The sequence below is a fragment of the Podarcis muralis genome, chromosome 2, assembly GCF_964188315.1.
Source record: "Podarcis muralis chromosome 2, rPodMur119.hap1.1, whole genome shotgun sequence".
Lineage (NCBI taxonomy): Eukaryota > Metazoa > Chordata > Lepidosauria > Squamata > Lacertidae > Podarcis > Podarcis muralis.
In genome coordinates this window covers 56,860,908-56,887,405 of record NC_135656.1, presented here as the reverse complement: position 1 = coordinate 56,887,405, position 26,498 = coordinate 56,860,908, and the positions used below count along the sequence as shown (strand labels likewise).

The 26,498-nt window shown below is 42.4% G+C and overlaps 1 protein-coding gene across 3 annotated transcripts in view; it reads left to right on the top strand.

Annotated features, from left to right (window-relative positions):
• FSTL4 (follistatin like 4) overlaps positions 1 to 26,498 on the top strand; it is a 343,706-nt gene that overhangs the window by 105,332 nt on the left and 211,876 nt on the right. For all 3 annotated transcript variants that reach the window (XM_077924525.1, XM_028718024.2, XM_028718025.2), the window contains exon 4: positions 16,643 to 16,891. In XM_077924525.1, coding sequence (XP_077780651.1) covers positions 16,643 to 16,891 — 249 coding nt within the window. The remainder of the gene's footprint in view (positions 1 to 16,642; positions 16,892 to 26,498) is intronic.

Genomic DNA, 26,498 nt, shown 5'->3' with positions numbered 1-26,498 from the left:
TTGTTGGGTTCCCATCATCACTCCCATCATCCCTGACCATTGGCTATGCTGGGTGAAACTAACTGCAGTTCAACAACATCTGAAGGGGTTTCTCTTTGCATAAAGGGATGCATAAAGGGATGGCTTGCATAGGTTGGGGTGGTGGTTGTGGGGCGTAATGACTGACAGCCATTTTGAAAACAATGGTGCTCAGTGGTATCCAGAACATAGGCAAAAGGAGCTTCACATGACACTGACTGGGTTTCGGGGAACTGAAAAGCAAGAACTTGCCACCCATGGATACCAGAGTTTATCTCAAAATTCAGGTGCAAATGTCAAACTAATCAGGCTTTGTAGTAGACCACTCGGTCTCACCACTGGCAACTGCCAATGTAAAACAAAGCTTTGGGAATTTGTTAATATAGCTACAAAGCCATTTAGAGCAACCGAAAAAGATGGTATTGTTTGTGAAAATGTTATCTCTGAGCCAAGAAAATAGCTTAGCTAAAGATAACAGGGAAATCAAAAACAAGCATTCAAAAGTGTTTGCTTTATTGTTTTCAGTTGACAATATGTTGGCCTGCTCTCAAAATGGAGTATCCAGAGTTCCCTCACGCTGGCCAAAATTGAAATAAGAATTTACAGCTTGCATAATCCCCTTCCTTTCAGAGCATTGTGACTAGTCCTTTAAAAACAACAGCCTTCCAATTTTTCCTGCAGTCTCCTATTTACATTGTTAATCCACTTACAGCAATATGTAAATTCTTGTGCCTTGTTGCCTCTTTAAAACTCATTAACTTGGGTGCCATATTTATTAGCTGTTTCAATTGTCTTGAAATGGGAAAAACCATCCAACCTCTTTTTAAGCATGGTGGCAACTGGGTTCTTGACAAATATTCAACAAAGCTAAGGAACAAATTACATTTGTCTCAGGATTGCTGCTCTAACATCCTGAGGGAGGTGAAGCCCAGGCCCCTGTTCCATGTTCTTTGAGAGATATGAGCCCTTGTTACTCGACCCTCTTCCATCTCTCTCCTCTCCTCCCCTCCCCTCCCCTCCCCTCCCCTCCCCTCCCCTCTTTTGTTACATAATCCCCACCATCTAACTTTAAATGCTTAACACTATACATTGCATTGTGGCTAGGTCGCTTGTGGCGGTAAACTTACTGCTAGCATAAAAACACGTTGCTTGTGGGACTAGCACTGGCAGCCAATCTGCCACCAGGCCAAGTTTGAGGTGGTACTAACATATACGGATCAGGATTACATTACTTGAGAGACTTGGAACTCAGCTACATTAGTAAAGAAACAACGATTTGGATGCGGTATAAACATGCAACACCAGATGGCGCCAGAAAGCAGGAAAATTTTATACACTGTTTTCCATAGGGTTTCCCCCCCCCCCTTTGTTATAACGATCTAATCTCTGACTTGTTTACAGCCGGTTTCCCTCCTCTGTGTAGATCCACCCCAGGAGAATTTACCCTTCAGGTTCCAAAAATATCAGCAGCACATTCCACAACAACTTGGAGCAGGGCTTTTTATGCGTTCCTGTTCTGTGGGCACAATCCACAAGCCATAGTGAAGATCCTTTCCCTACTTCACAGGTTCTGTAATCAAGAGGGGTGATTTATGTGATCCTCAATCACTATAAATTTGTATCAGGGCACCTCTCTACTTTCATTTCACTTCACTTCACTTCACTTCACTTCACTTCACTTCACTTCACTTCACTTCACTTCACTGCCAATCATGACCATGTATTTAAACTGATGCTATGTGTGGATTATGAAATAGTTGAGGGTGGTGGTGGTGGTGGTGAGAGGATACTGTTTCAAAACCACTCAGGTCCACTCATTTTTAAAAAAATCCCACTCAGAGACTACCAGTCTTGTCTATTTTGTCACCTTTTAGGGCAAGTGAGGAGCAGAATAAATAGACTGAGAAGGGAGCAGTACTTACACAGTGCCATAAGACATGCTGTTCTTTCCATGCATTACATCTGACACTCATGCCATGTGTCTCTCAGGGTGGTACACAATGCCACCCCACATGCAACTTTGTGCCATGGCAGATGGTATTTGTTCACTAGCAACTGATATTCTGAGGCATGATGTATCTTTCCAAACAAAGGCTCTACTTTCCTGGTGGTCACTGGCAGGAGTGCAGAGACTCGTGATATTAAAGCAGTGATCCATGTTGTATATCATTCTAGTCCTCAATGCTGATATTGGAATCACTTGCCATGGAGAGGCCATTTTGTGTAGTATTTCTTTGGTAAATGCAACGCGTGGTCCAGAGAGGAGAAACAAAGGAAGGGAGAAAGAAAGGTCAAAAGAGCATTCATGATTTATAAATTCGGTAAAAGCCAGGTAATCTTTATAGGTGGCAATATATATTAGAACGTGATGTAGCACTCACATCTAGAGCATTATGCTGGGCTTCGTCAGTGAAGTAACTGCTCCCCTGGCTCCCATGTTTATAGCAATCTGAATGGTGGTGGTGATTCAGCACAATGTCTTAGCACAATCCCTACAGTGAATTTCAAAAAGCATTTACAAAAGCAGGAATCAGCTTTGAAGTCTTCAGTTTTAGGAAGCTTTTGTTTTTATTTGCTCAGCAATAATTTCACCTAGGCTAGGCAAAACTATCTGGGAGAGAGAGGGCCTAAACTCTATTTACATTATTCTGACCATGGCTATGATCTATGCTTATTTATGCACTTTGCTTGTTTGGCAGAAAAAAACGGTTCCAATTTTCCATCCCATTTGGGTATGATAGGGTGAAGATAGCCATACCATTCGCTCTAAATGTGATAATAGTTTGAACAAGCACCCACTGCCTGGAAAGCACATTGTTCTCAAGGGACTGAATACACATTATTATTTATTAAATTAATACATAGCCCTTCATCCAAGGATCACAGGGTGGTTTACAGTATAAAAACACAAAGATGCATAACATAATAACAAACAAAACAATACCCCAAAAGTTTAAAATGCCATAGATAGTTTAATTAGCCAAAGGCCTGGGAGAATTGGGAAGTTTTTGCCTAGTGCCTAAAGATATGTAATGAAGATATCAGGTGAGCCTCCCTGGGGAGAGCATTCCGCAAATGGGGGGGGGGGCACCAGAGAAAAGATGTTGCATCCACATGCTGTTGGAGTGGGACAGAGCCAGAAAGGGCTTAGAAATCCCTTCACCTGCTTCTTAAATCCTGGTTTCAGCATCCACCCCAAGCTCCCTGTGCTTCAAAGCAAGTTATCTGGTCACTGGGGGGCCAGGTAAAAATTGTCTATTGATCAGACCGAACATAAGAAGAGGAGTTTTTGATTTGCCTACTCTGCCTAGTAGCTGGGTTAAATGGTGCTGAGTTAGGGTTACCATATTTTGAAGAGCAAAAAAGAGGACACATCTGCCAACTTCTACTTTTAACTATAAATTGCTATGACAACTCTACCCAGGAAAAAGAGTACATGTCCTGGAAAAAGAGAACACATGGCAACCCAAGGTAGGGAACCATGATAGTTCAGTAGATGTGCAAGTCCCGCTGGGGTACACAATCCCAAGGCAGATGTTAGCACACAGGCCCACAGGGCCAAAGTCCAGTCAGGCCCAGTTCCTGCCCCTGCAGCCAATCCAGAGCTCAGAGCACCTGAAGGTCAGTTGTACACAAACACAGTCCCAAAGAGCTCCTGGGAAGTTGAGCAGACACCGCACCTCAGCTCTGCTTCCCTTTTGTACTTTGCATGCTGATTGCAGCATCTGGGCTTGATGACACAAGTGAGCCTCACCTGTTCTGAGCCTACTCCAGCTAAGGAATCACACACCTCCTCTCAGAGCTAGCGAGCCCCACCTGGCCAGAGGGCCTTGACTGCCTCAGCCTCCTGGAGTACCCTGCTTTCTTCTCCCTATGCCTCAGAACCTGCCGTGTTCATGGACAGGGAGATGGGTCCTGCTGCTCTGGTTCCTGTGCACTGAACCCCATCCCCTCACCTTCCTCCATCATGCTGTGAGTACTTTCTATACCAACCTCTCCTCCTCCACCCCCAGCTTGCCTCGGTGTGCCCTGTCATGGCTACACCCCTCACAGCTATCCTCTTCCTCATCTCTGCTGTCCTGCCATTTCATGGCATCATGCCCAGTCCTTGGAGGGCTAAGTTGGCTGGGGACCCCCACCAGGGACCAGCTGCCTTTTTCTTTGAGTTTATAAACTGATTCTAACAAGACTCCTACCCCAGACCTCAGACAAGATCTGCATGGGCCACTATGGGTGCTGAGCCAGAGGCAGCAGGATGGGGGATTCCTAGACTTGCCCTCAATTTCCGAGACTTTCAGGGCTTTGGGACACATGAGCAGGAAAAGGAAGCACTTTGCAGCTTACCTGGTCCACACACCCAGATTTTGAGAGATGTAGCGAATCACATGAGCTTCCCTCAGCCCTAGTTGGTGTGGCTAGTTGGGACTGAAGCATACAAGTACACTGCTTCTATATAATAGGTCATGTAGTTTTCCTATGTTATCATGTTCAGGGCAGTAATGATGGTTCAGTCCCAATTAAGCAAAGAGGGGCATGTTTTTGGGTTGCCTTAGAGACTCTTGCCTTAGAGAGTTCCTGTGCAGCATTCATAATTTGTGTAGAGTTCCTATGTAATGTTTGACTAATGTCCAGACCAGGGGCCAGCACCCTTTTTCAGCCGTGGGCCGGTCCACCGTCCCTCAGACCATGTGGTGGGCTGGGCTATATTTTGAAAAAAATTAATGAATGAATTTCTATGACCCACAAATAACCCAGAGGTGCATTTTAAATAAAAGCACACATTCTACTCATGTAAAAACACGCTGATTCCCGGACCGTCCGCAGGCCGGATTGAGAAGACGTTTGGGCCGCATCCAGCCCCCGGGCCTTAGGTTGCCTACCCCTGGTCCAGACCCTAGACAACCCACATCACAGTCTTCAGTCACCACATCCCACAAGTTCAGAAAAAATTGAGAGAGACAAAATTCCCTTTGAGGAATATAAAAGAAATGGAGGAATCATTGATCCCTCAAAAATATTGTGCTTGCGGGGGCAGCGCCGGTGGGAAGTTAAGGCTACAATGTAAGTGGGTGTTACATATATCTATCTTGCAGTAGTTAACTTTCAAGGTTAGGAAGTAGATGCAGATATTAATAGAGAAATAGATTTTTAAAGATTGAGACAACATCTCAGATGACATCTGACTATTTCCACTGGACTCAGCATTTAAAGAATGGCCGTGATAACTGATATGTTATTTGGACATTTATTTCATCATTGCACCACAAATTTTGTGCGTGGTCTCTGCTAAAGGAATCTCACTGAAGCAATGGGTGCGTGACGCTGAACTATTGATCTCACTCATCTTTTAGAATAGGCCTCAGAGTGTAAGCATTCACTGAAGTGGTCAAAGGGTAAAAGGCAACAGAAGAAGAAGAGAAAAAGAAGGACGGCCTTGGGATTAAGAGGGAAAGCCTGGGGCTGCAGGAAAGGTAATGAAAGAAATGAGATTCAACAAGCCCAGCTTTGAGCAATCGCCTACAGGGATTTCATATCATGCTTTTAGAAGCATTTAGAGATTTTTAGCTCTAATCGCTCAATTCCCAACTTCACTGTGATCCATACCCTAAAGCACAGATAACTGGGCATTTCTTTATTCCTTGCAACGTCCTCCAATGTCCTGACAAGGCCTAACTAAGAAAAATATACAGACATTAGATTACTTAATGGGCTCATTGGGTGGTCAACTAAGCTTTAAATTTAGGTGCCTAGCATTAAAATTAAGTTCTAAGAGAGAGTGTCCTTCCCAAAGATGACAATCCAGTTATATCACAATCCAGTTATATCACCTCAGTATTCACATGAGAAGGTAGTTGTAGCTCCGCCTTTATCTACTTATTTATTTCTTAAATTTCTATCCCTAAGGGAGCCTGAGGAAGCACACATCCAAGAAAAGGAACAATAAAATATCAAATAAAAAACATATTTAAAACATTAAAAACAACTAAAAAAATTAAAACAATAATATTTTAGATTTTAGTAGCCACTGATAGCCTTTATCCTCCATGAATATCATATGAATTAATGTTATTGCCTTATCTGTGTTACCACTATGACATTATCCAGTTCTGCTCTCCCTCACATAAGCTTTGTCTGCCTGTCAATCATTCACTCTACCTTCCTTTCAGTCCAACCTCAATTCCCCAGCTATGGTCTCTGGACCACCAGTGGTCCATGAGCGTCATTCAGCTGGTCCACAACATATCTGCAGATTTGTAATTAAAGATGGAAGATGGCACACTGATAGCATTAAATAGTCATATTAATTTTTAATTGTATTTTTATTACTTTTACTCCTTAACATTGTATTTTATTGTATTAGAATTCCGTAGAATTCAAATTGTGATACAACAAAATACAAAACATAGGAAATAAAAAGAAGCACTAAAAATACAATTAAAAATAATTCTGCATCCAGCACTGTGCTTTACATTTGCTATAACAGGCAAAAGAAAATCCTTATGTGGTCTGCCAGACCTTCAGCAATTTTTGAGTGGTCTGTGAGGAGAAATGTTTTGGAACCACTGATCTAGACAATCTGTTATGTTAGCCCATCATAGATGAATGTATCTGGTTAGCAGATTTTCATGCATAAACTTCTGCACTATGACTAAAATATTTCTAGCTTAATCTCACCCAGCTTTTCAAGCTGTATTCCCTGGTTATAAATCAGGCATGCTGTCCTCCTATTCCAATTCCCAGAGTGTCCTAAAATTAATATGGGGGCCAATAACACTCTGTCATTCTCCTCTGAGCCTCCTGTTATCTCTTTCCAGTGGAATTCTGACACATTGGTGTCCTCCTCTATGTCCTCTTTAGATAATGTGCCTGAAAAATGTGCCTGACCTCCAGACTTCATCAGCTAAAAGAGTGGGCTGCACTTGGTTTATTGTTGTTGTTTTAAAAGAATCCATTAGTCTTTCTAGGACTACTAGATGTTTATGCAGAGGCTAACTTGGTGTAAGCTTATGCAATATAAAGCAGAAAGAAATTTTTCTTCTAAACAAGGGATTCTTGTTGCAAGAAAAAGAGGGCTGGGGAGAAACAGTCTCCAAATCCTTCCTCACATGTACAACAAATATTAGAAATCAGCACCGTTTGCCTGCTGAGTTGGACTTAAGCACCCCTTAGAAATTATGCCAAACCCGTCATATTGCAGTGACAAAAATGCATACTTTGGTTTGCTAGCTGAAGAGCAACGGAGCTGAATTAGCATATGACTAAATTTATATTGCTTCAAAGTATAAATTTACCTGAGGAATAGATCATAAATATGCATTGCTAAGGGAAGGAGGAAGCTCCCTTATCAGATCTGCTAGTTTATTATCCTTACAAGCAAAGTAAATTATACTTGCTCAATACGATGGGGGCACGCAGGATATTTAAATTTACTTACTATTCTTCACAGGTAATTAATGTGTAATTCATGCTTGATAGCATTTTGATGGCCTAGATGTGATCTATGCAAGCCATAAAACACTGAAATCAGTGCCATAGCATTCATATATTTTTATGGGAATGGATTGTAACCTGCATATTTACTGAATATACAGCTAGAGACACTCACAGCTAGAGAAACTGCAGAACGTACCCTAACCATTATAATCTGAACTGTTCGTGTCCTATGATTCTGCATATGAAAGGTTCTGTACTCAGTAAGATGTCTGATGCAGAATTCACATTCCTAAGCTCAGCTATCTGAGCTATCTGCCTCTTTAAAAGGAAATTTATAGTTCTCATGATCGTGGAGATGCATTTAAAAATAAAACCTGCTAGTAAATTCTGCAGGAGGTTTAACTCCCATTAAACTTACTGGAAGTTCAGCCAATCGGAAATTTTGCATTGAAACTGCAGTAGAGAATAGATTTTTTAAAGAGAGGTGACAATGTATACCATAGTACGGTTATAAAAAAACATAAAACCTTTGAAAATATTGGAAATTGAGTTTAGCAGTGTACTGTGTTTTGTGTATTAAAGGATACTGATGAAATGTGCATGATCAAAAGCCAAAGTTAAGCACTTTGAAATCTCATTGACTTCAGTGGGGAACAGGAATGTGCACTTAGCTGACTAACCGAAATCTACCAGAGCTAAGTATGGTGTAGCTTTGGCTAGATCATGTCCATTGAATTTAATATCAAGGAAAACCATAGCTTCACAGACTTCTTCCTCCTAATGTCTATACATCACTTATTTCTAACCTGAATTCATGTGATCACCAGGAGCAGTTCACAAGGGAGACAAATAGACTTCTCCTGTCACACTAATGTTAATATAGTATAGTACCTCCAGTCTTCGGCCATATTTGGTAAATTTAATTAGTGTCAAAAAGTGGCTTGTTTTGTAAGATGATCAGTTTTTAACCAAAGTAAATTACTTTCTTTATGACTAATAAATTAAACGAATTATATCTTTTTTATGCAGCATGGTGGGCTCATAAATCCTCCAAGCAGTTAGCTAGTAGTTTCACTTGATTACCTTTTCCATTACTGTTTTTTATACTCCTTGCCAGAGTGGGGAATTCATTCAGCTTTAATAACACGAGAGAAATGTTGATGAGCGGCTTGTTTAATTAGTGAACTACATCCTGAATTTTGTCGTCGTCTCAGAAGCTGAGAAGTGACCTGAGAGATCCTTCAGTTCGCCTTGGCTGATGAGCCTTAGAAATTTCTTTTTAGGCAGTCAAGTCTTCTTTGGACAGCCATATGCTTTTAACAGACAGGCATTGTTGTAAATAGCAATCACATGAAAGAACATGCCTTTGGAGCTACTTTGCTTAATGTACCAGATGACCGAGGTCAAATGTTTAGTTGGAAGCTATTACTCACCTGTGTGTTAATTAAGAGTGCTTTTGAGAAGTCCTCTTATGAGGCTGTTCTTTGTAGTGTGGTTTGCCATGTTGGGAATGCAAAGCAGTATTTCGCTCCAAAATAGCTTATTTGTGTGGATCCTTTATTTGAAAAGAAGGGGGGAACCTATTTGGCTAAAGAACAGCTCAAAACAAAGCCAGCTTGTAGGCAACACGCTATGCGCTATTTTGCCATTCTCCTCTACCTTAGCTATTGTCTGTTTTACAATTTCACCCATGGCATGAACATTGGATAAGGATCATGGGAGTTGATGCATGCTGCTAAGCCTGAGTAGGCTTGCAGGAGAGCATGGGATCAGATGAGAAGAGTAGCAAATATCAAGTAGCATACCAGGAAGGCAGCTTTGATTGGAGGAGCAATGCATGGTTCAGGCTGGGGTGGGGGGAACAAGATGCTATTGCGCAATAAAGTTCCACCCTCCCTGACCCCAATGATCATGCTGGCTGGGCCTGATGGGAGTCCAACATAGAAGGGGACAGGTCCCCCATCCCTGTGATATTCTATAGCCCCCTAGATAATATTGTTCAAAGAGAGAGGGAAAGTGAGTATAAAGGGGGGCTTCTGGTCCATGGTTTTAGCCCTGAGCCCATGGGGGACAGGTCCGCCCAGAGGTACCTCTCCAGTCCATTCACTACAATGGCTGTCAAAGGTGGGAAATCCTTCACACATTTACTACTTCATGCACAGGCCACCCAGATCCTGGAACCCTGGGTAATCCGGGATCTAATGGCCACAGGGAAGCCTTTCAGGACTGTGGGGCAGGGAAGTTAACTCTTTCTTTCTCTGCTAATGTACCTGCAGAAGATTCATGTCGAAAGTTGCCATTGTGGAGGCTTCCCTAGAAATGCAGATAGCAACTGTGGAGAGCTGATTTCTCATCCCCCCTCCCCATCCCCCAGGGCCAAAACCAGGACCAGGACATTGCTCCAGCTTGCCTGCAGCTGCTCTTTACATAACAAACAGTATGTGATAATTGCGTTCCATTTGCCCAATTAATGCTGTCTAGTTTGCCTCTAAGAGCTCAGTCCTAGGACTATTTATTCAGAAGCAAATCCCACTATGTTTGACAGCATTTCCTATGTGTGGCTTGCTACTGACTAAATCCCCTTAAGTGTACATAGAATTGCAGCATTAGAAGCATTATTTTAAATCACCAGGGCACAAATTAAATGGATTTGGTGAAGAACAACAGTGCCTCTAGATGCCCTCTGAGTGACAGCCTTCTTAATCACAAGCACTCTGTTACAAATCGATGGTTTGATGCCTTTCACTAGGCTGAGGAACTTGGAGCTTAGCCTTTGCCAAATGTACATAACCAAAGCATGTGCTAAAATACTATCAGACTAGCACTACAACAGATTTGGTTTATTGCTTTATTTAGAGGCCCCACCGTGAATCTGCCCACTGGCGCAGATAAATAAGGCTTAGCCCCTGCAAACAGTTACTCATTGGCACAATTCTTTATATTCCTACAACCAAACATTCCAGATAATTAACACTGCAGCAAGTCCCAAGTAATTACACTACTGGATCCTAAATGGACAGCAGGCATGGCTTTGTGCCAAACCGACTGCGGCTGCTATTTGCCACTGTGAGGAATCCTTTTCTGTAACTTTGAATGGCATTCAGTGACATCCCGTGTATTAGTAAAAATATCAAATTATATTAATGGGGAGAGAGAGCTGTGTTTCTAAATGGGAAATGCCTTGGGGCTTTTCTCGTATTGACTCATTCGCAGCTGAAGCCTGTCTATTGTTTCTCTTGCCTGAACTGAACACTGACTGATAATTCTTGTGTGGTGCTTTAGCTCTTCAAAGGACTATACAAATATTAATTTGCCGAAGTCTAATAATCCTCTCTAGCATGTCCTTGCCAAAGAGCTCAGGGAAACATGGGTTGAATAATGCCGCTGAGCATTGGGGCTAGCTGTTCCTTGTGCAGCAGGAACTCAGACTTAAGTGCTTACATGTTGAATTCCAAGGTCAGATTTTGATATTTGCAATTTTGACTGTGTGGATATAAATCCCCATGATCCACCCCTCCTCAGCAAAGCATGCCCCTCTATTGATTTTTATTCTCAAGTGAGTATTGCTGTGTTCTGCAAATTGCTAGTCCTTACCAGACTGAAAATTAGCATCTCTCTATCTGGATACAATGTTGATTGCCGGGACACGGGTGGCGCTGTGGGTAAAAGCCTCAGCGCCTAGGCCTTGCCGATTGAAAGGTCGGCGGTTCGAATCCCCGTGGCGGGGTGCGCTCCCGTCGCTTGGTCCCAGCGCCTGCCAACCTAGCAGTTCGAAAGCACCCCCGGGTGCAAGTAGATAAATAGGGACCGCTTACGGGCGGGAAGGTAAACGGCGTTTCCGTGTGCTGCTCTGGTGCCGGTTCACCAGAGCAGCTTCGTCACGCTGGCCACGTGACCCGGAAGTGTCTCCGGACAGCGCTGGCTCCCGGCCTCTAGAGTGAGATGAGCGCACAACCCTAGAGTCTGTCAAGACTGGCCCGTACGGGCAGGGGTACCTTTAAGGTACCTAATCTGGATACAATGCCATTTTGTTACCTAGTGGTTAATTCAGTAGTTCAGTGGGTGAGGGGTGTGCAGAGAGATGCAGAGCTCCAACTCCATTCACACATTACAGTGGTACCTTGGGTTACAGACGCTTCAGATTACAGACGCTTCAGGTTAAGAACTTTGCTTTAGGATGAGAACAGAAATCGTGCTCCGGCGGCGCGGTGGCAGCAGGAGGCCCCATTAGCTAAAGTGGTACCTCAGGTTAAGAACCGTTTCAGGTTAAGAAAGGACCTCCAGAACGAATTAAGTTCTTAACCTGAGGTACCACTGTACTTGTGAAGTCTGCACACAGAAAGAGACAGTGGAGTTGTGCTGCTTGCCCTGTCCCTGAGGCCACATGACCCCACTGTGCACATATTATGTGCCAAATGGCCCACTACAGGCATAGCCTTCGTCAGGAACTGGAATTACAGGACACGGCATCTCCTCAGACATCTATGCTCAATATGTGGTCATGAGCAAACAGGGTCAGATGGAGGTGCATGACATCAGGGATAGTGGTGTGGCTCTGCTCCTCCTTCCTACGTGAGGGGCGCCTCCATGTCAATCAGGTGAAAGGAAGCTTTGTCCTTACCACAGTGGTCTTCCTAATGCAGTGCTTTAGTTTAGCTTGAGTTTCCCAGTTGGGGTGAATAGCAGTCATTCACTCATGGGGTAGGGCAAGTAAAATCTGTCAGGATTCTCAGCCGCAGTCAGAGGTAACTGGCCTCACACCAGGCATTCGGCTCGAGATCCTTGATGACCTTCCCGGCTGCGTCTCCCGGCAGGTTACAGGCAAGGTCACAAATCGGCGATCCCACTCAACGTGAGAGGGACACACCCTCCTCCCTCCTCCCTGCTTCTTCAGGGAGGAGAAAAGAGACAGAAATCTATTTACATCTCTTTATTTCTGTCATTCCAGCAGTACAGAGAAACATGTCTGTACCCTCCAGTCTCCAGCAGAAGACCACACAGACTCCACCTCTGTACTTCCAGTACAGGTCAGATGACACTCTGAGCTAACATCCGGTGCTCAGTACATTGAATAGACTGCCCCCTTTTTCCAATAGTACAGTCCCAGACATCAACATTGTGTTTTGCATTCCAGACACCTGCAGCTTGCTTTTGCATTGCTGCTTTTTCCTGACAAAATCTGCATGCACTTGAGCCACTATTTGGGTAGTGGCTTAGCCTGCTTCTTGATAGCACTAACCACTGAGAGTCAACGTTGTTCCTAACAGCATAGCTTCCTTCTGGGTTCTTCTTCTTGGTCATGCCAACATGTGATGAAGCATGTTAGGAGTTTGCTTCTATCATCATCCTCATTATCATCACCAATGATGATGTAGCACCATCAAGTACACTTTATGGAATAGTGCAGGTAAATGAAATCCAGGGAAGCAGAGGGTACAGTTATTAGAGAGAAGAGGAAGGAAGGGAATATGTCCTGGAAGCTTTTTTGGATGATTTTTTTAAAAAAAAAATCAGAGTTTGAAACTACCATGGATAGGATGTCCCAAGTCTACAACCCAACCAAAATCAAGTTTGAGTGCCCACAGTTCTCTTTTAAAATAGAGCCCTTTATATGACTGTTAGCTGTGCTGATTTTTTTCTGCAGGGCTTTTGTGCTTTAGCACCGGGACAATGTGTTCTGACAAATGTACAGTATACACTGTAATTGTAAATGACCTTTGCAGTCAAGCCACGCACAGGTTACAGTATTAGCAGTCCCATGGATATTGTTGCAGGGGCATGCTGAACAATTAGTAAAGTGAATAAAGGATATTCAGATATGCCACTTAGGGACTGTAATTTTTATGCCACTTGGAGACACTTTGACCTTCTAGTTTATTATGATTCAAGAAAAAATGTCAATATTTCTTAGCCTGCCAAGGTTGGTGGGAATTTTAATAAGCTATTGAGTAGAGAAGTTAATCCTCCAATAACAGATTCCTTGCCTTTGAATCTACAGTGTTGAAAATTAAGCTTTAACTACAGCTGGAGGAAACCTGGGATTTTGTTTTCATTTTTTACATATAAAGCTGTTGACTGATGTTGCATTTCCATATTATAACTCACTTCAGGCGGCAGGGGCTTTGGAGCCCCTACCTTTGGCATGGAAACATTTTTGCACTACATTATAATGGTGGAAAAGATGATAATGCAGTAACAACAGAAGGATTAAAGCTTGCAGCAAATTGCAAACTAACCTTTCTGTTTTGATTAGTCCTTTTGCAACATGCTTTTGTAATGCTCTACATTATGCTTATTACAATTAACGTTGCACAGTAATCTTCTAATTTCGAAAAACTTGGATAATTGAGTAAAATGCTAGCTATTAATTTTTGAACAGTACCTTCATTGGAAAATCCTTTTCTGTATCCATTTCTACTAATAGCTGTAAGCCTTCTGTTCTCTGAAACATCAGGTCCCACATTATTAGAGACTAACAATTTTTTTTTTTGTTAGGATTTCAGTGTCATCCAATCTTTTTGTGGCACTACCTGAAAGATATGGGAATCAAATGGCATAAATATGAACCTGTGTATAAACCCTGGTATAAATATGAACATGAGAACCTGCATGATATACATGTCAACATGTCTAAACCTGGTCAATATCTCCTGGACAAAAAAGGTTGGAGGCAATCTTTTCCCAAACTCTTAAGGTGATATGATAGAGCCAATTAGTGCTGTCTGCATACAGCTTATTTTGTTCAGCCTTAATCTCTAGTCAAACAAGTTTTGTGAATGTTAGAAGTGCTTCAGAAACCATTTGAACAGTAACAAGAGAATGCCAAAATAAACAATATGTATGTATGGCTCTCATGTCACAGTCAAATGTCTTCAAACTGCTATGTGTATCCAACCTAAATTTTCATCCTTGGAAACTCATCCAACGATAGAGTGTGCCCATTGCCAGTTGAATGCCTCCTAATTAGTCTTCATTACATTAAAGCAGGTGTAGCCAATGCAGTGCCCTCCAGATGTTGTTGGACTACAACTCCCATCATCCCTTATCAGCCATGCTGGTGGGCATGATGGGAGTTGTGGTCCAACAACATTTGGGGGGGCACTTCATTGGCTAGCCTGCCTCAAAGAACCCAATGTGACCTTGTCTGGTTTTGTGACACCAGTTTTATGCTGTTCAGAACACAATAATCTTTTCACTTTATGAACAAAAGTTTCCTATTGATATCAAGCACATTGCTGAGTATACAGACACAACTTTATTGAAATCACGTGGTTGCTATGTTGTAATTATTTAATCACTGAGGCTTTAGTTTCTCACATGGCTTAACCACCTGTTTATTCATTATTTATTTCAACAATTTATCTATTCAGCTCAGTTGCTGGCATGCATAGAATGCATTGCCCACTCAGACAATAGGACTTCTCTCCCTCTCATCCTTCCTATACCACTTAAATCTGTTCTGAAGTTCTGGGCGGAAGTGTGGTTTTGCAAGCAGATCTCATTCTCTACATGCATACCCTACTTAGCATTATGTTGAATTCCACCCAATAGTCTCTAAGCAGTGTACAAGTAATTCAGTACAGTAAATATAAAAAAATCAGTTTAAAATATAAAATCAGAAATCAGTTAAAATGCTCAAGGGAAGGAATAAAGTCTTCAGTAGATGCCAGATGTTCAACAGGGAGGCCCTTCTGACCTCAAGTGGGAAAGAGTTCCATAAAATTGGGTCCACAATACTGAACACACAGCTCCTGGTGGATATAAGCTACTTATACAGTCATACCTCGGGATAAATACGCTTCAGGATAATTATTTTCGGTTATGCTCCGCGGCGACCCGGAAGTAACGGAGCGCATTACTTTCGGGTTTCGCCGCTCGCACATGCACAGATGGTCAAAATGACATCACGCGCATACGCAGATGTGCAGTCATGTCTTACATTCTGTTCAGGATGCGAATGGGGCTCCGGAACGGATCCCGTTCGCATCCCAAAGTACCACTGTACTAGCAATGGGAGGTCCAATACAGTACAGTGAATGCCCTGAAGATCTCAGGTGGTTTTTGAGATATTCTGGACTCAGATTAATGCCCTTATAATTTTACACAGGAACCTTGAGGCTGACCTGGTAGCATATGGGCAGCCAGGACAAACATTTGAGCAATAATCTGTCCTCTTCAGCAGCCTAGTCTCAGTGTTTTGCACCAGTTTACAGCCTCTAGACCAGCTCAATTCTGTGTCTTTTCAAAAAGATGTGCAACATGATCATGCACGTGTTTCTTCAGAAGTCCTGAGGTAGGTTCAACAGGAGGAATCCAACATAGCACTTTCATTCTATCAGTGCAAGGATTTCTGCATGCACAACAGAACATTCTCCTCTTTTCCTCCTGCCCCCCTGCATCTGTTCTGGGGGTTCTCCCAACCCTCTGGAGCAGATTTGGCATGCACAGTGGAAGGGGGAGGGAGTCCTGTTGCAGGGGCAGAAATCCTTACACTGATGGGACACGGTAGTTAGATACCACTCAGTGAAATTGAATCCCTAGTAAATATGCTGACATTGCAGCCTTTAAATGTCAGAAATGTTTTAAAGACTGAAATGCTGAAGACCTATTAAGCATGCTGATGGGGGAATGACAAAGGAGCCAGGTTGCTTGTCTGTCACTGTTAACGGTGAGTCTTGGCCCAGAATAGTTCATGAGATGAAAGTGGAACCTAACTTCTAAGTCAAAGAGGTGTCTAGCAAAGAGATCTACTAGAAAGGTAGTCTATGCATATGGCTAATGAATTCAACTTTTAAAATCAGCAAGTAAGTAATACATAGGCACCAACCAAAGACTTGGCAGGCTGAATGCAAGAAGCTCCTTTCACACAGTGCCCTCCATGTCAGCACATAGGCTCTCTGATCAGATCTTCACTGAACCCATGTCGGTCATAGGTTGGGACTGTTGGGCAGGTTGGCATTGGGGTGGTGCCAATGAATGAAGCCTTCCATCATGTGCTTAGTGAATATGTGGAGCACAGTGGGTGAAAATGGTGGCACAGTCTCTGTGATATCTGTCTGACACAGCTTTGGAAAAGTATTTTGGCTACTAAAGTATGTTGCGGCAAAAGAAGTCTTCCCTTGTTACTCAGCTTGGAGTTGTTAACACCGAAACTTTTCTTTCCTCCTGCTCCACCATTCTCCTCTTCCAGTGCTTTATGGGCAAGATGGCCTTCATGCATCATGTGAAAAGAAGTACTGTGGCCGGGGAAGCAAGTGCGTTGTGAACAAGGAGACCGATAAGCCTGAATGTAGATGCATAGATGACTGCAAGCCCAGTTATATGCCGGTGTGTGGATCTGATGGCAAATTCTATGAGAATCACTGTGAACTTCATCGAGCATCCTGCTTGCAAAGGAAGAAAATCTACATTATTCACAGCAAAGACTGCTTCTTCAAAGGTAGGACTTTCTGCATGATGAACCAAATCTGGAGAATACATGTCACCTACTTTCCCTTGTCAGATGATGCACTATGTTTAATTCTATAGAAAATGCAAATGCAAAGGATTACATCAAATAGATAAGTCCACAACCGTTATTAAAAGGACTTGATCTATGAACTAATTGACAACTGAGTTATTTGCACATACTGTATATTAAGCATATTACAGTATCAAACAAATTTCCAATCAAGCAATCATTTGCTGTTTTGTTACTCTATGAAACTTAAAAATAAAATAGTTGGATGAAAGTATAATTTGTGCTTAATAGCTGGAAAAAGTGGTGGTCAGTGCCAAGTACTGTTAGGATTTTTTTCTGCATAGATCAGAGAAGTATAATTGTGTTGTCCCTAAGGGTAGAGAATATGTAAATGTATCTCCCCCCTTCCAATAATGTTACAAGCTTTAGAACTCTACAAACATTTTTCAAGGAAAAGTCTTCAGAGCAAAAGGAAAATAAGATTATATAAGTCCTTATACAGTCACACTAAGAGCTGACTTACATGAGAAGCAGGACACAGTAAGACACCCCTCTAAGGGTCAGCCATATTATTTAAAATGGCTCCCCCCCCCCCCCCGGTGAACAGAAAGCATAAACAGGGCTCTTGTTGTGACATGTTAGTGTACTTGTATATGCCTATTCTTTACCATTCTTCTTTATTATGGTGGCCAGATGTGCTTCTTCAGCCCAAAGCTACAGACACCTGTGATTATGAATAGACAGAACAGATTCACGTTCTATTAGTTATTTGTGCCAACTTGAATTTGACTAGGAACAAGCCCTTCGTCCAACTAGAATCAATGAGAGCAACTGAGGATAACAAGAACAGATCTCTGCCAGAAGGAATTTTCTTTCTCCAGAGACTTACATCCTCTGTGATTTATCTGTATTGCTTTCTAGCCATCTAAGGAAAGGAAATTTCTACAGATTAAACCAGGGACCGGGAACCTGTGATTCGTCACATGGTGTTGCATTCCAATTTCCATCATGGCCAATTTCCAGCTAGCATGGCCAATGGCCAGAGATGATAAGAGCTGCAGACTCAGTAGTGGGGTTGGAGGGTTGGAAAAAATATTCACATCTAGCAATCCGTGCTCTTCTTTGGTTTCAGATAGTACATGGGTAAAAGGTAAAGGGACCCCTGACCATTAGGTCCAGTCGTGAGTGACTCTGGGTTTGCGGCACTCATCTCGCTTTATTGGCCGAGGGAGCCGGCGTTTGTCCGTAGACAGCTTCCGGGTCATGTGGCCAGCATGACTAAGCTGCTTTCTGTCGAAACAAAACAGCGCACGGAAACACCGTTTACCTTCCCGCCGGAGCGGTACCTATTTATCTACTTGCACTTTGACGTGCTTTCGAACTGCTGGGTTGGCAGGAGCTGGGACCAAGCAACGGGAGCTCACCCCGTTGTGGGGATTCAAACCGCCGACCTTCTGATCGGCAAGTCCTAGACTCTGTGGTTTAACCCACAGTGCCACCCGCGTCCCCTAGTACATGGGTAGACGAGTCTAAAAAGCCCACGACTTAAATTTTCACAGCTCTCTAGCAGCTAGGATGGCTCATTTACCAGAAGTAATGTAATTAGTGTTAACTCTGGAAGTGTATACTTGAGTCTTACCACACTAAGCCTCAGCGGCAAAAGTAGCAATATTCACTAAAATGTTTTTCTTTTAAAAATAAAAAAAAATCAAATACTTTATTATATGCACTTCACAAGTAAAGAGTAGAAGAACGGCCTGCTTTGTGGCTAGGCAACATAGTTGCAGATCAGGGGATCGTGGCCTGCTGTGAAACCTACAAGGTGATATTAGATAGCCCACTTATGCATACCCGCCAACATTTCTCCAATGAAAACAGGGACGTCCCATTCCATTATGATAATTTTACTGTTTATACCCCACACATCTTATTGGGTTGCCCCAGCACTCTGGACAGCTTCAAACACATATAAAAACATAATAAAACATTAAAAAATGGGACACTTGGAGGGTATGCTTATACCTAGTGCTTTTTTTCTGGAGGGACGCAGGAGTACGCATACACCTAAACATTTTGTAAATCTAAACTTGGCCTCATTGAGGGGCAGTATTTCAATATGAGTAGGAAAACAAGAGTACCCCTAAACATTTTTTAGGGGGGAAAGCACTGCTGATACCCCATCATTGAAATATCCAAACTGTCTTTAGGCAGAGGTTGTGTCTTACTAGCACCAAGAAGCTTAAAATCAATTCAGCAGCATGCTCCATCACCTTTTTAAAAAAGCCCTCCAAAACGTATTTTTACAGGAAATGGCATTTGCCAGTTGTACGATTTGTCATACAAGATATGATCTAAGAAACGTTAAGCACTTTTTAAAAGCATTGTTAAATGAATGAGTATCTCTTCACTCCCACTGAAATTGATTAGATTTAAAAGTTATTAATGTTGGGTGTAGAATGCCTGTTTTGTTTTCTTAGTGCATGTATTAACCAGACTACAATCTATGACTGTTTGTGTAAGATTAAGCAGATGGGAGTCTCTTTGTGGGCCTTTTGCACTTTGACTTCTTCAGTGCAGATGAAATTCCCTATGGAACATGATCTGACTGACATCCCTGCAAATTGAATTCCTTTTCTGACATAGTTATTCAATATCAAAGTGACAAATCTCATGCCCTTTGCACATAACTAGAGGTCAAGAACATTGATAGTGTGCCAGAGGCACCTAATGAGTGACACCAAAGCCCACCATCTTGGTTTTTATAATACTTTTCTGCATGTTTTTGGGCTTGGTGGTGGAGTGGGAACTTGTGAGAAGTTTTATCAAAAATAATTGAGGATAGTTTTATCAGAAACCATAGACAGATGTAGTGGTGTGAACACAGGGAAGTGTCTGTATTCTGTGCAAAACACAAAACAATGCTGCACACTAGAGAAATCTGTGTGGTTTGGTTCTTCTTTGTATTCTAGCCACACACTTTAAATACAAGGGCATCAGCAGCATATTTGCAAATTGTTGGTGAATTGTTTGTTGCTCTTTTGACAGGTATATAGTACCGCTCTCCAAAAAGGAGAATGACCAGTGTTAAGAAGTTCATATGTGAGATTGCCATCCCGGAGTAACATGGAATAAATCCATTAAGGCTACAATCCTATACACTTTTACTTGGGCATAAACCCTGTTACACTCAGTGGGGCTTACTTTTGAAAAGACATGCTTAGGATTGCACTGGATGTAAATGTCAAGAGAGACCATTGCAATCTTGTGAGCATTAAAAAAAAAAAAAGCAGTTTGATACATATCCCTTCTTATAGTTTTCTGTTGCAAGCAAATTCCAGCTTGAATTTTGCTACTTCCTAGAAAAGTCAGATATTGGAAAAACTCATTCTTATGTGTTTGTTAACGTGCTCACCTGTGTTTTTTCTTTCTTTCTGTGAGACCTGACCCAGATTTGTGGCTGCTTCTAAAATTAAGTTATCTACCTATTTTGATTGTTGTTAGCCGCCCTGAGCCCAGCTTCGGCTGGGGAGGGCGGGATATAAATAAAATTTATTATTATTATTATTATTATTATTATTACCTTTTATATGTTATGCACGTAAAGTGTGAATGTGACAAATGTGTTTGCAGGCATATGCAGATTATCCTCAAAACTAGTTGGGATTGACTCATGGTTCCTGTGGGTTACCTGCTTAGCAAACTGGAGTTTGCTGCTGCATAATGTGTGAAGTAGGCATTACACTTATTCAGTTTCTTCATGTAGGAATTGTTTCTAGTAGATGCTGGCAGGCATGTTTGTTTTTAAAACTTTTTTTATATATCTATGAGTCAATCTCCTCTTGAGGGCCTATGTAAAAAAAAAAAGGTGGTCATTTTCGTAAGTCTGTGTGAGGATTCCGATTCCTGGTTTGATTATTTGGATTCAGGATCTGAATTGAATGCAGTGGAGGAACTGGTGGAATACATGCTCAGATTTGCATGATGTGCGGATGAATGTTTTGAGCAGAGCAATTCTAGATAGATGTAGAATGGACCAACAATAATAACCAGAGAAGAGACAGTTGCATTAGAAAAACCCTGCTGCATCAAACCAAACATTAGAAAAACCCTGCTGCATCAAACCAAAGGCCTATCTGGACAAGCATCCTGTTCTCACAGTGGCCAACCAGAGCATTAACCAATATTTGATCAGGGGAAAAACTTTTGTTTCTTTCTCCTTCTTTCTTTCACCCTTCACGTAATATAATTGAAATTATGTCCTTAAGAGGCTTTGACTTTGCCCTTTAAAAATTAACTCTAGTTACCATAGAAAGTCAAACTGTCCTCTTAGTTTTACATTAAACTTTTGCATTCCCGTTTAATAAAACATATATTGAAATACTATTTTAAATAAACAAGTTTGTTGTTTAGTTGTGTCCAACTAAATCATGCCTAAAATTGTGGTTCACATCATCCTAGCAATTCATGGAAGAGTACGTCTCATGGATTTTCCTCTGCTTAGAGACAGAAAAAGGAGAGCAACATAACTTATTGGCCACCATTTAGTTTCCTTTGAAACAAGTTCTGTGCCTCCTGCAGAAGATGTTACGGTTAATTAGAAATGCAATTATCTGATTATAGATTGGTTTTATGAAATGTAACGTCTGCCCCCACCCCCATTAACTGAAGTTAATATATCCCATTTGTTCATGATTCTAATTATCTGGATATTTTGGATTGTCTATAGGACACTTAAGGAAAATAGGTGGAATTGTGCTCACTTTGTGAAATGGCAGAATTGCCTTCCTCAAATGCCGATACAGAGTTTGGTGGGAACAACAGGAGAATATCTCTTTTATTAGCCCTTGCTTCTGGTATTAATTTATACAGCACTAAACAGAGAGATGTAAGAAGAAGAAAATTCATTTTTAAAAAAGAAAAGAAAAGAAAAGAAAGAAGTATGCAAATACAAAGTGATTAGATGATTTAGGCAAAGTAACTTCAGCCTTGTAGACCTTCTCTGTCTGATACTAATAAATCCACAGGCAACCTCCCATAACTGTTGTGTTCATAAATAGTGAATTAAATAGGCACTATGCCTTCATTACAATCCAACATCCTGGCTTCAGCTCCACCCTTTGCACAGCAACCTGCAGCGTTCTTCAGGGAGCTGCACAGAACCCTGGTAAAAAAGCAAGTACAGAGCCTCCATTCTTTCAACTGGCTCAGCATACAGCACACTTGGTTCTATTTCCTATCCTCACCCTGGAGCTGTTCCTGCATTGTATTAAGGACTGCTTCATGATAAGGAGCTGCAAATGCCGTGGTGCCTTGTCCAAATTATACAGAGGGTCACGATTAAATTTAACATGGCATCAAATGCAGAACAGCTTGGGGTGGATTTCATGGAAATCCATGATCAATGTTAACATATGTATTACCTCGATTACATTGTGCTGCCTGAGGCAAAGCCCCAGGATCAACACTTTAAAAAGTCTTGTTGCTAATTAAACTCCTGTTTCACCTACCCACTCTCACACCTTTCCTTTCTAAGGCTGAAATCCTATGCATGCTTACCTGGGAGTAAGTCCTATTTAACTCAGTAGGGTCTACTTTTGAGTAGCCCAACAAAGGATTTTTCTGTATATCCTTTTCCCTCCTGCCTGCCCATCTTTCTCAACACACAAACACACACAGAAACCCCTTGCTGTACTTAGGGGAGAGAAGCCCTAGGAGTTTGGACTGGAAGGGAAGGGGAAGGAGAAGGAGGAAAGGAGAAGAATGAAGGGAAGCCAAAAGGATGGAGGGGAAGGCAGAAGAATAGTGGAAAAGGTAAAAGGAAGATGAAATGGCAGAGGGAGAAATCAGAAGCAAGAAAGAGAAGGAGGAGAAAGAGGCAGGCAGACAGAAAGCATTGTAAAGTGAAAAAAAAACGAAGTAAGCTGAAAAGTGGGCACATCAAAATAATATTAATAACAAGCAAATGTATACAAAATCAAAGGCTGTCAGCAGCAGCATTTCACAGTGGCCATAGCAACCACTGCTTCCTTTGCCTGTATCCTCTGATGGCCTTAACATTTTGCACAGCATGCAACAAGCCGATCCTGTGATGTGCTACCTGAACAAACTGGGTCACTTTGCCCAGTGGCTGGGATGGCTCTTTTCCATGAGCTGTGTCACAGGGCTTTTTCAAACGCTCTTGTGCAAGGGGTGCTGCATGGGAGCTGCCACTTACTTCCTGCCAGTCCACATGGGAAGCTGATCAAAACATTCCCACAGCAAACCATGTGGAGGTTGGCAGCACCCACTTTGAATACGCATGATGGGGTGAGCTCCAGTTACTCTCTCCCAGCTTCTGCCAACCTAGCAGTTCGAAAGCACACCAGTGCAAGTAGATAAATAGGTACCACTGTAGCGAAAGGTAAATGGTGTTTCCATGTGCTCTGGCTTCCATCATGGTGTTCCGTTGCACCAGAAGCGGTTTAGTCATACTGGCCACATGACCCAGAAAGCTGTCTGTGGACAAACGCCGATTCCCTTGGCCTGAAGCGAAATGAGTGCCACACCCCATAGTCGCCTTTGACTGGACTTAACCATCCAGGGGTCCTTTATTTTTACCTTACCTTTACTTCTCTATGAGCATTCCCTGTCCAGCACAAGTTTGCCTGCTTTGTTTCCTATCATTTTTCACATCAAACATTATCTTATATGTGAAACATATAGAGTCACATATAAAATTCTGCTTGACATTAGTCATGCTTGTAGAACCAGCTATTTGTATTGACCGGGTCAGTCAAATAATGCCTTTACTGGGACCAGTTGTGTGGCAGAGAACTTTCAAAGTTACAAGAACTCTTTCTTAGGTTGGATGCTCAAAATATTATGTGTGGAGGGTTTTGGGAAAGGATATGCAGTTTGCAGTTGTGCAGTTTGTTTCAGGCCTAGTTTTCACCAGCAGAAGTTGTGTCAAGACTTGGAGATGGGCAGAGCAATCCAAACCCCCCTTACACTGGGTGGGTGAGGGGTTGAATGAGGCAAATGTGTCTCTTCACCCAACTCTCCTGGTTGAGTCAGCTTCCTGTCTACCATTGTCAATGGAATAGCCCAACTGTCATTCCATTGGTATGGCCCTCCTACTTTTACTTGCAGAACAAATGGGTGGGCCATGGGCAGGAATGCAGTTGGTGGACTGCCTACCATTGGCAGGCAGTGAAAGGCCCCCAAATTGAGCTTTCTGAAGGTGGATAGTGGAGATGGGATGCCCCAGGATCTGTTGAATCCTGAGCCAGGCTCAGTGTTGTTGTGGGACAGCGATGGACCCAGTTTGGTCCCAACTATCCTGTCCCTTAAAGGGATGCAGGTGGCGCTGTGGGTTAAACCACAGAGCCTAGGACTTGCCAATAAGAAGGTTGGCAGTTCGAATCCCCAAGACGGGATGAACTCCCATTGCTCGGTCCCTGCTCCTGTCAACCTAGCAATTCAAAAGCACGTCAAAGTGCAAGTAGATAAATAGGTACCGCTCCAGCGGGAAGGTAAACGTCGTTTCTGTGCGCTGCTCTGGTTCACCAGAAGCAGCTTAGTCATGCTGGCCACATGACCCGGAAGCTGTACGCCGGCACCCTCGGCCAATAAAGCGAGATGAGCGCCACAACCCCGGAGTCGGTCACGACTGGACCTAATGGTCAGGGGTCCCTTTATCTTTATCCTGTCCTTTACTTCTGCCACGGCTGCTATGAGAAGCAGGGCTGTGGCTGTGGTAGTGGTCCTACCAATCTACAAAGCTGCATCAGTGGAAACGGGGAATTTTTTTACTGGAGTGGGGAGAGATTCAGCTGCTCAGTCCCACTCCCTTGCCTCATTGAATTTTCAAGGGAACTTCTGCCCAGCAGGGCACCAGGGAAGAATGAGGTCCAAAGCAAACCAAAAAAAAAACACCAAAAAAACCACACCACACAACTGCCTGGATACTCCTGGTTCCATATGGACACAATATACTTTCTGTGTCTGTACTGTGTCCCTCCGCAAGTTGTCAGACTCCATCTCCCATCAGCACCAGAGAGCATGGCCAAAGGAAGATGGAAGTTATAACCAACAGCATACAGAGACCCACAGGATTCCCACCCTGGCAGTACTAGATTTGAATGTAATTTTATTTTTCAGAATATTCTGTAGGCCACTTTGAGAATCTTTCAGGGATGTAAAGCAACATATAAGAATTCAAAATAAGTAACACACCCCCTTTTATAGAAAAACATTCATTGTACATAGAAAATAAGCTTAGGGAGAAAGATTTGAGCCTAGCCATCTCTTTGACTTTGGAACTTTTTTATTTTAGAAGAAAAAAAATGATGACTAAGGGGAGACATGATAAAGGAAGATGAAATTATGTATGCTATTGAAAAAGTGGCTATAGAATTTCTCTCTCTCACACACAACACATTAGATCTTGAAGTCAACCGGTGTAATTGATGGGCAGTAGATTCAAGATGGATAAGAGAAAGAAAAGTACTTTGTCACATAATACATAATTAGTTTTACTGCCATGAGATGTGGTGAGGGCCATTGGTTTCAATTGCTAGTAAAAAGGAATTAGACAGATTCATAGTGGATATGCCTCTCAGTGGTTATTAGCTGTGATCACTGTTCCTGGCAACCTTTAAATTATTTGCTATGGGAATATGTGGCTGGTTTTAAATGCTTTAAATGTGTGGAGCATTTTAATTGTATTGTTGTGCTGCTTTGTTGCTACCCCAAGCTCTTTGGGAGGGAGAATGGAATAGAAATGAACTAACTAAACAGCTGTATGGAACCACCAGCTTCTGAATACAACCAAATGCAAGCTTCTGAAAGAGAACAACAGTAAAGGAAGACTTTTGCCATTGTGCCCTGCTTGTGACTATCAATATATAACTGGATGGCTAGCACTGGATGCATGTACAAGGTGGGCCTTTGGCTGAGTCTAACAGGGCCCTTATTATGCTCTTATGACTGAATTTCATTAACAGAGTTAGCAGAACTCACCAGATGGGGCAGAGCTGCTATGCTGGCTTCCTGGCAGGTGGGTCACTGCTGACGTGGTAGGGAGGTCAGTGTGGTGTGAACACACTAGCAGAGCCAGTCTGGCACACCTGCCAGTGTGTTGGCACTGTGCCAACCTCCCTGTTGCCTCATTCCTCCGGGTAAGCAACAGTGATGCAGCTCCTGGGAAGTTAGTGTAGTAGCTCCACCCCAACTGGAGAGCTATTTTTGACAATTAGGGTCTTCTCACTTGCAGTTGCAGATCTTTGCCTCCACAGCCTACAAGTTGTGTGACCTAGTTGTATACATTGTCTGTTGGTTCAGGGTCACTGAGAAGTAAAAATAACTCACTCAAAGTGTTGTTTTTTTAAAAAAAATATTGAATGAAAGATAATGAAAAACAGCTAAAATTCCCCACAGAGACACACCACACACAAATTAGACTAACAAAGATAAATGGGGAAAGAACAAAAGCAAGTGATTAGAGTACAGCATACACTTTTACAATTTTGTTTGAGAGCATCAATTTCTATAGGAGCAACGACCCTGCAGAAAGAGAACTGGAATCAAAGGGCATTATCAAATACTG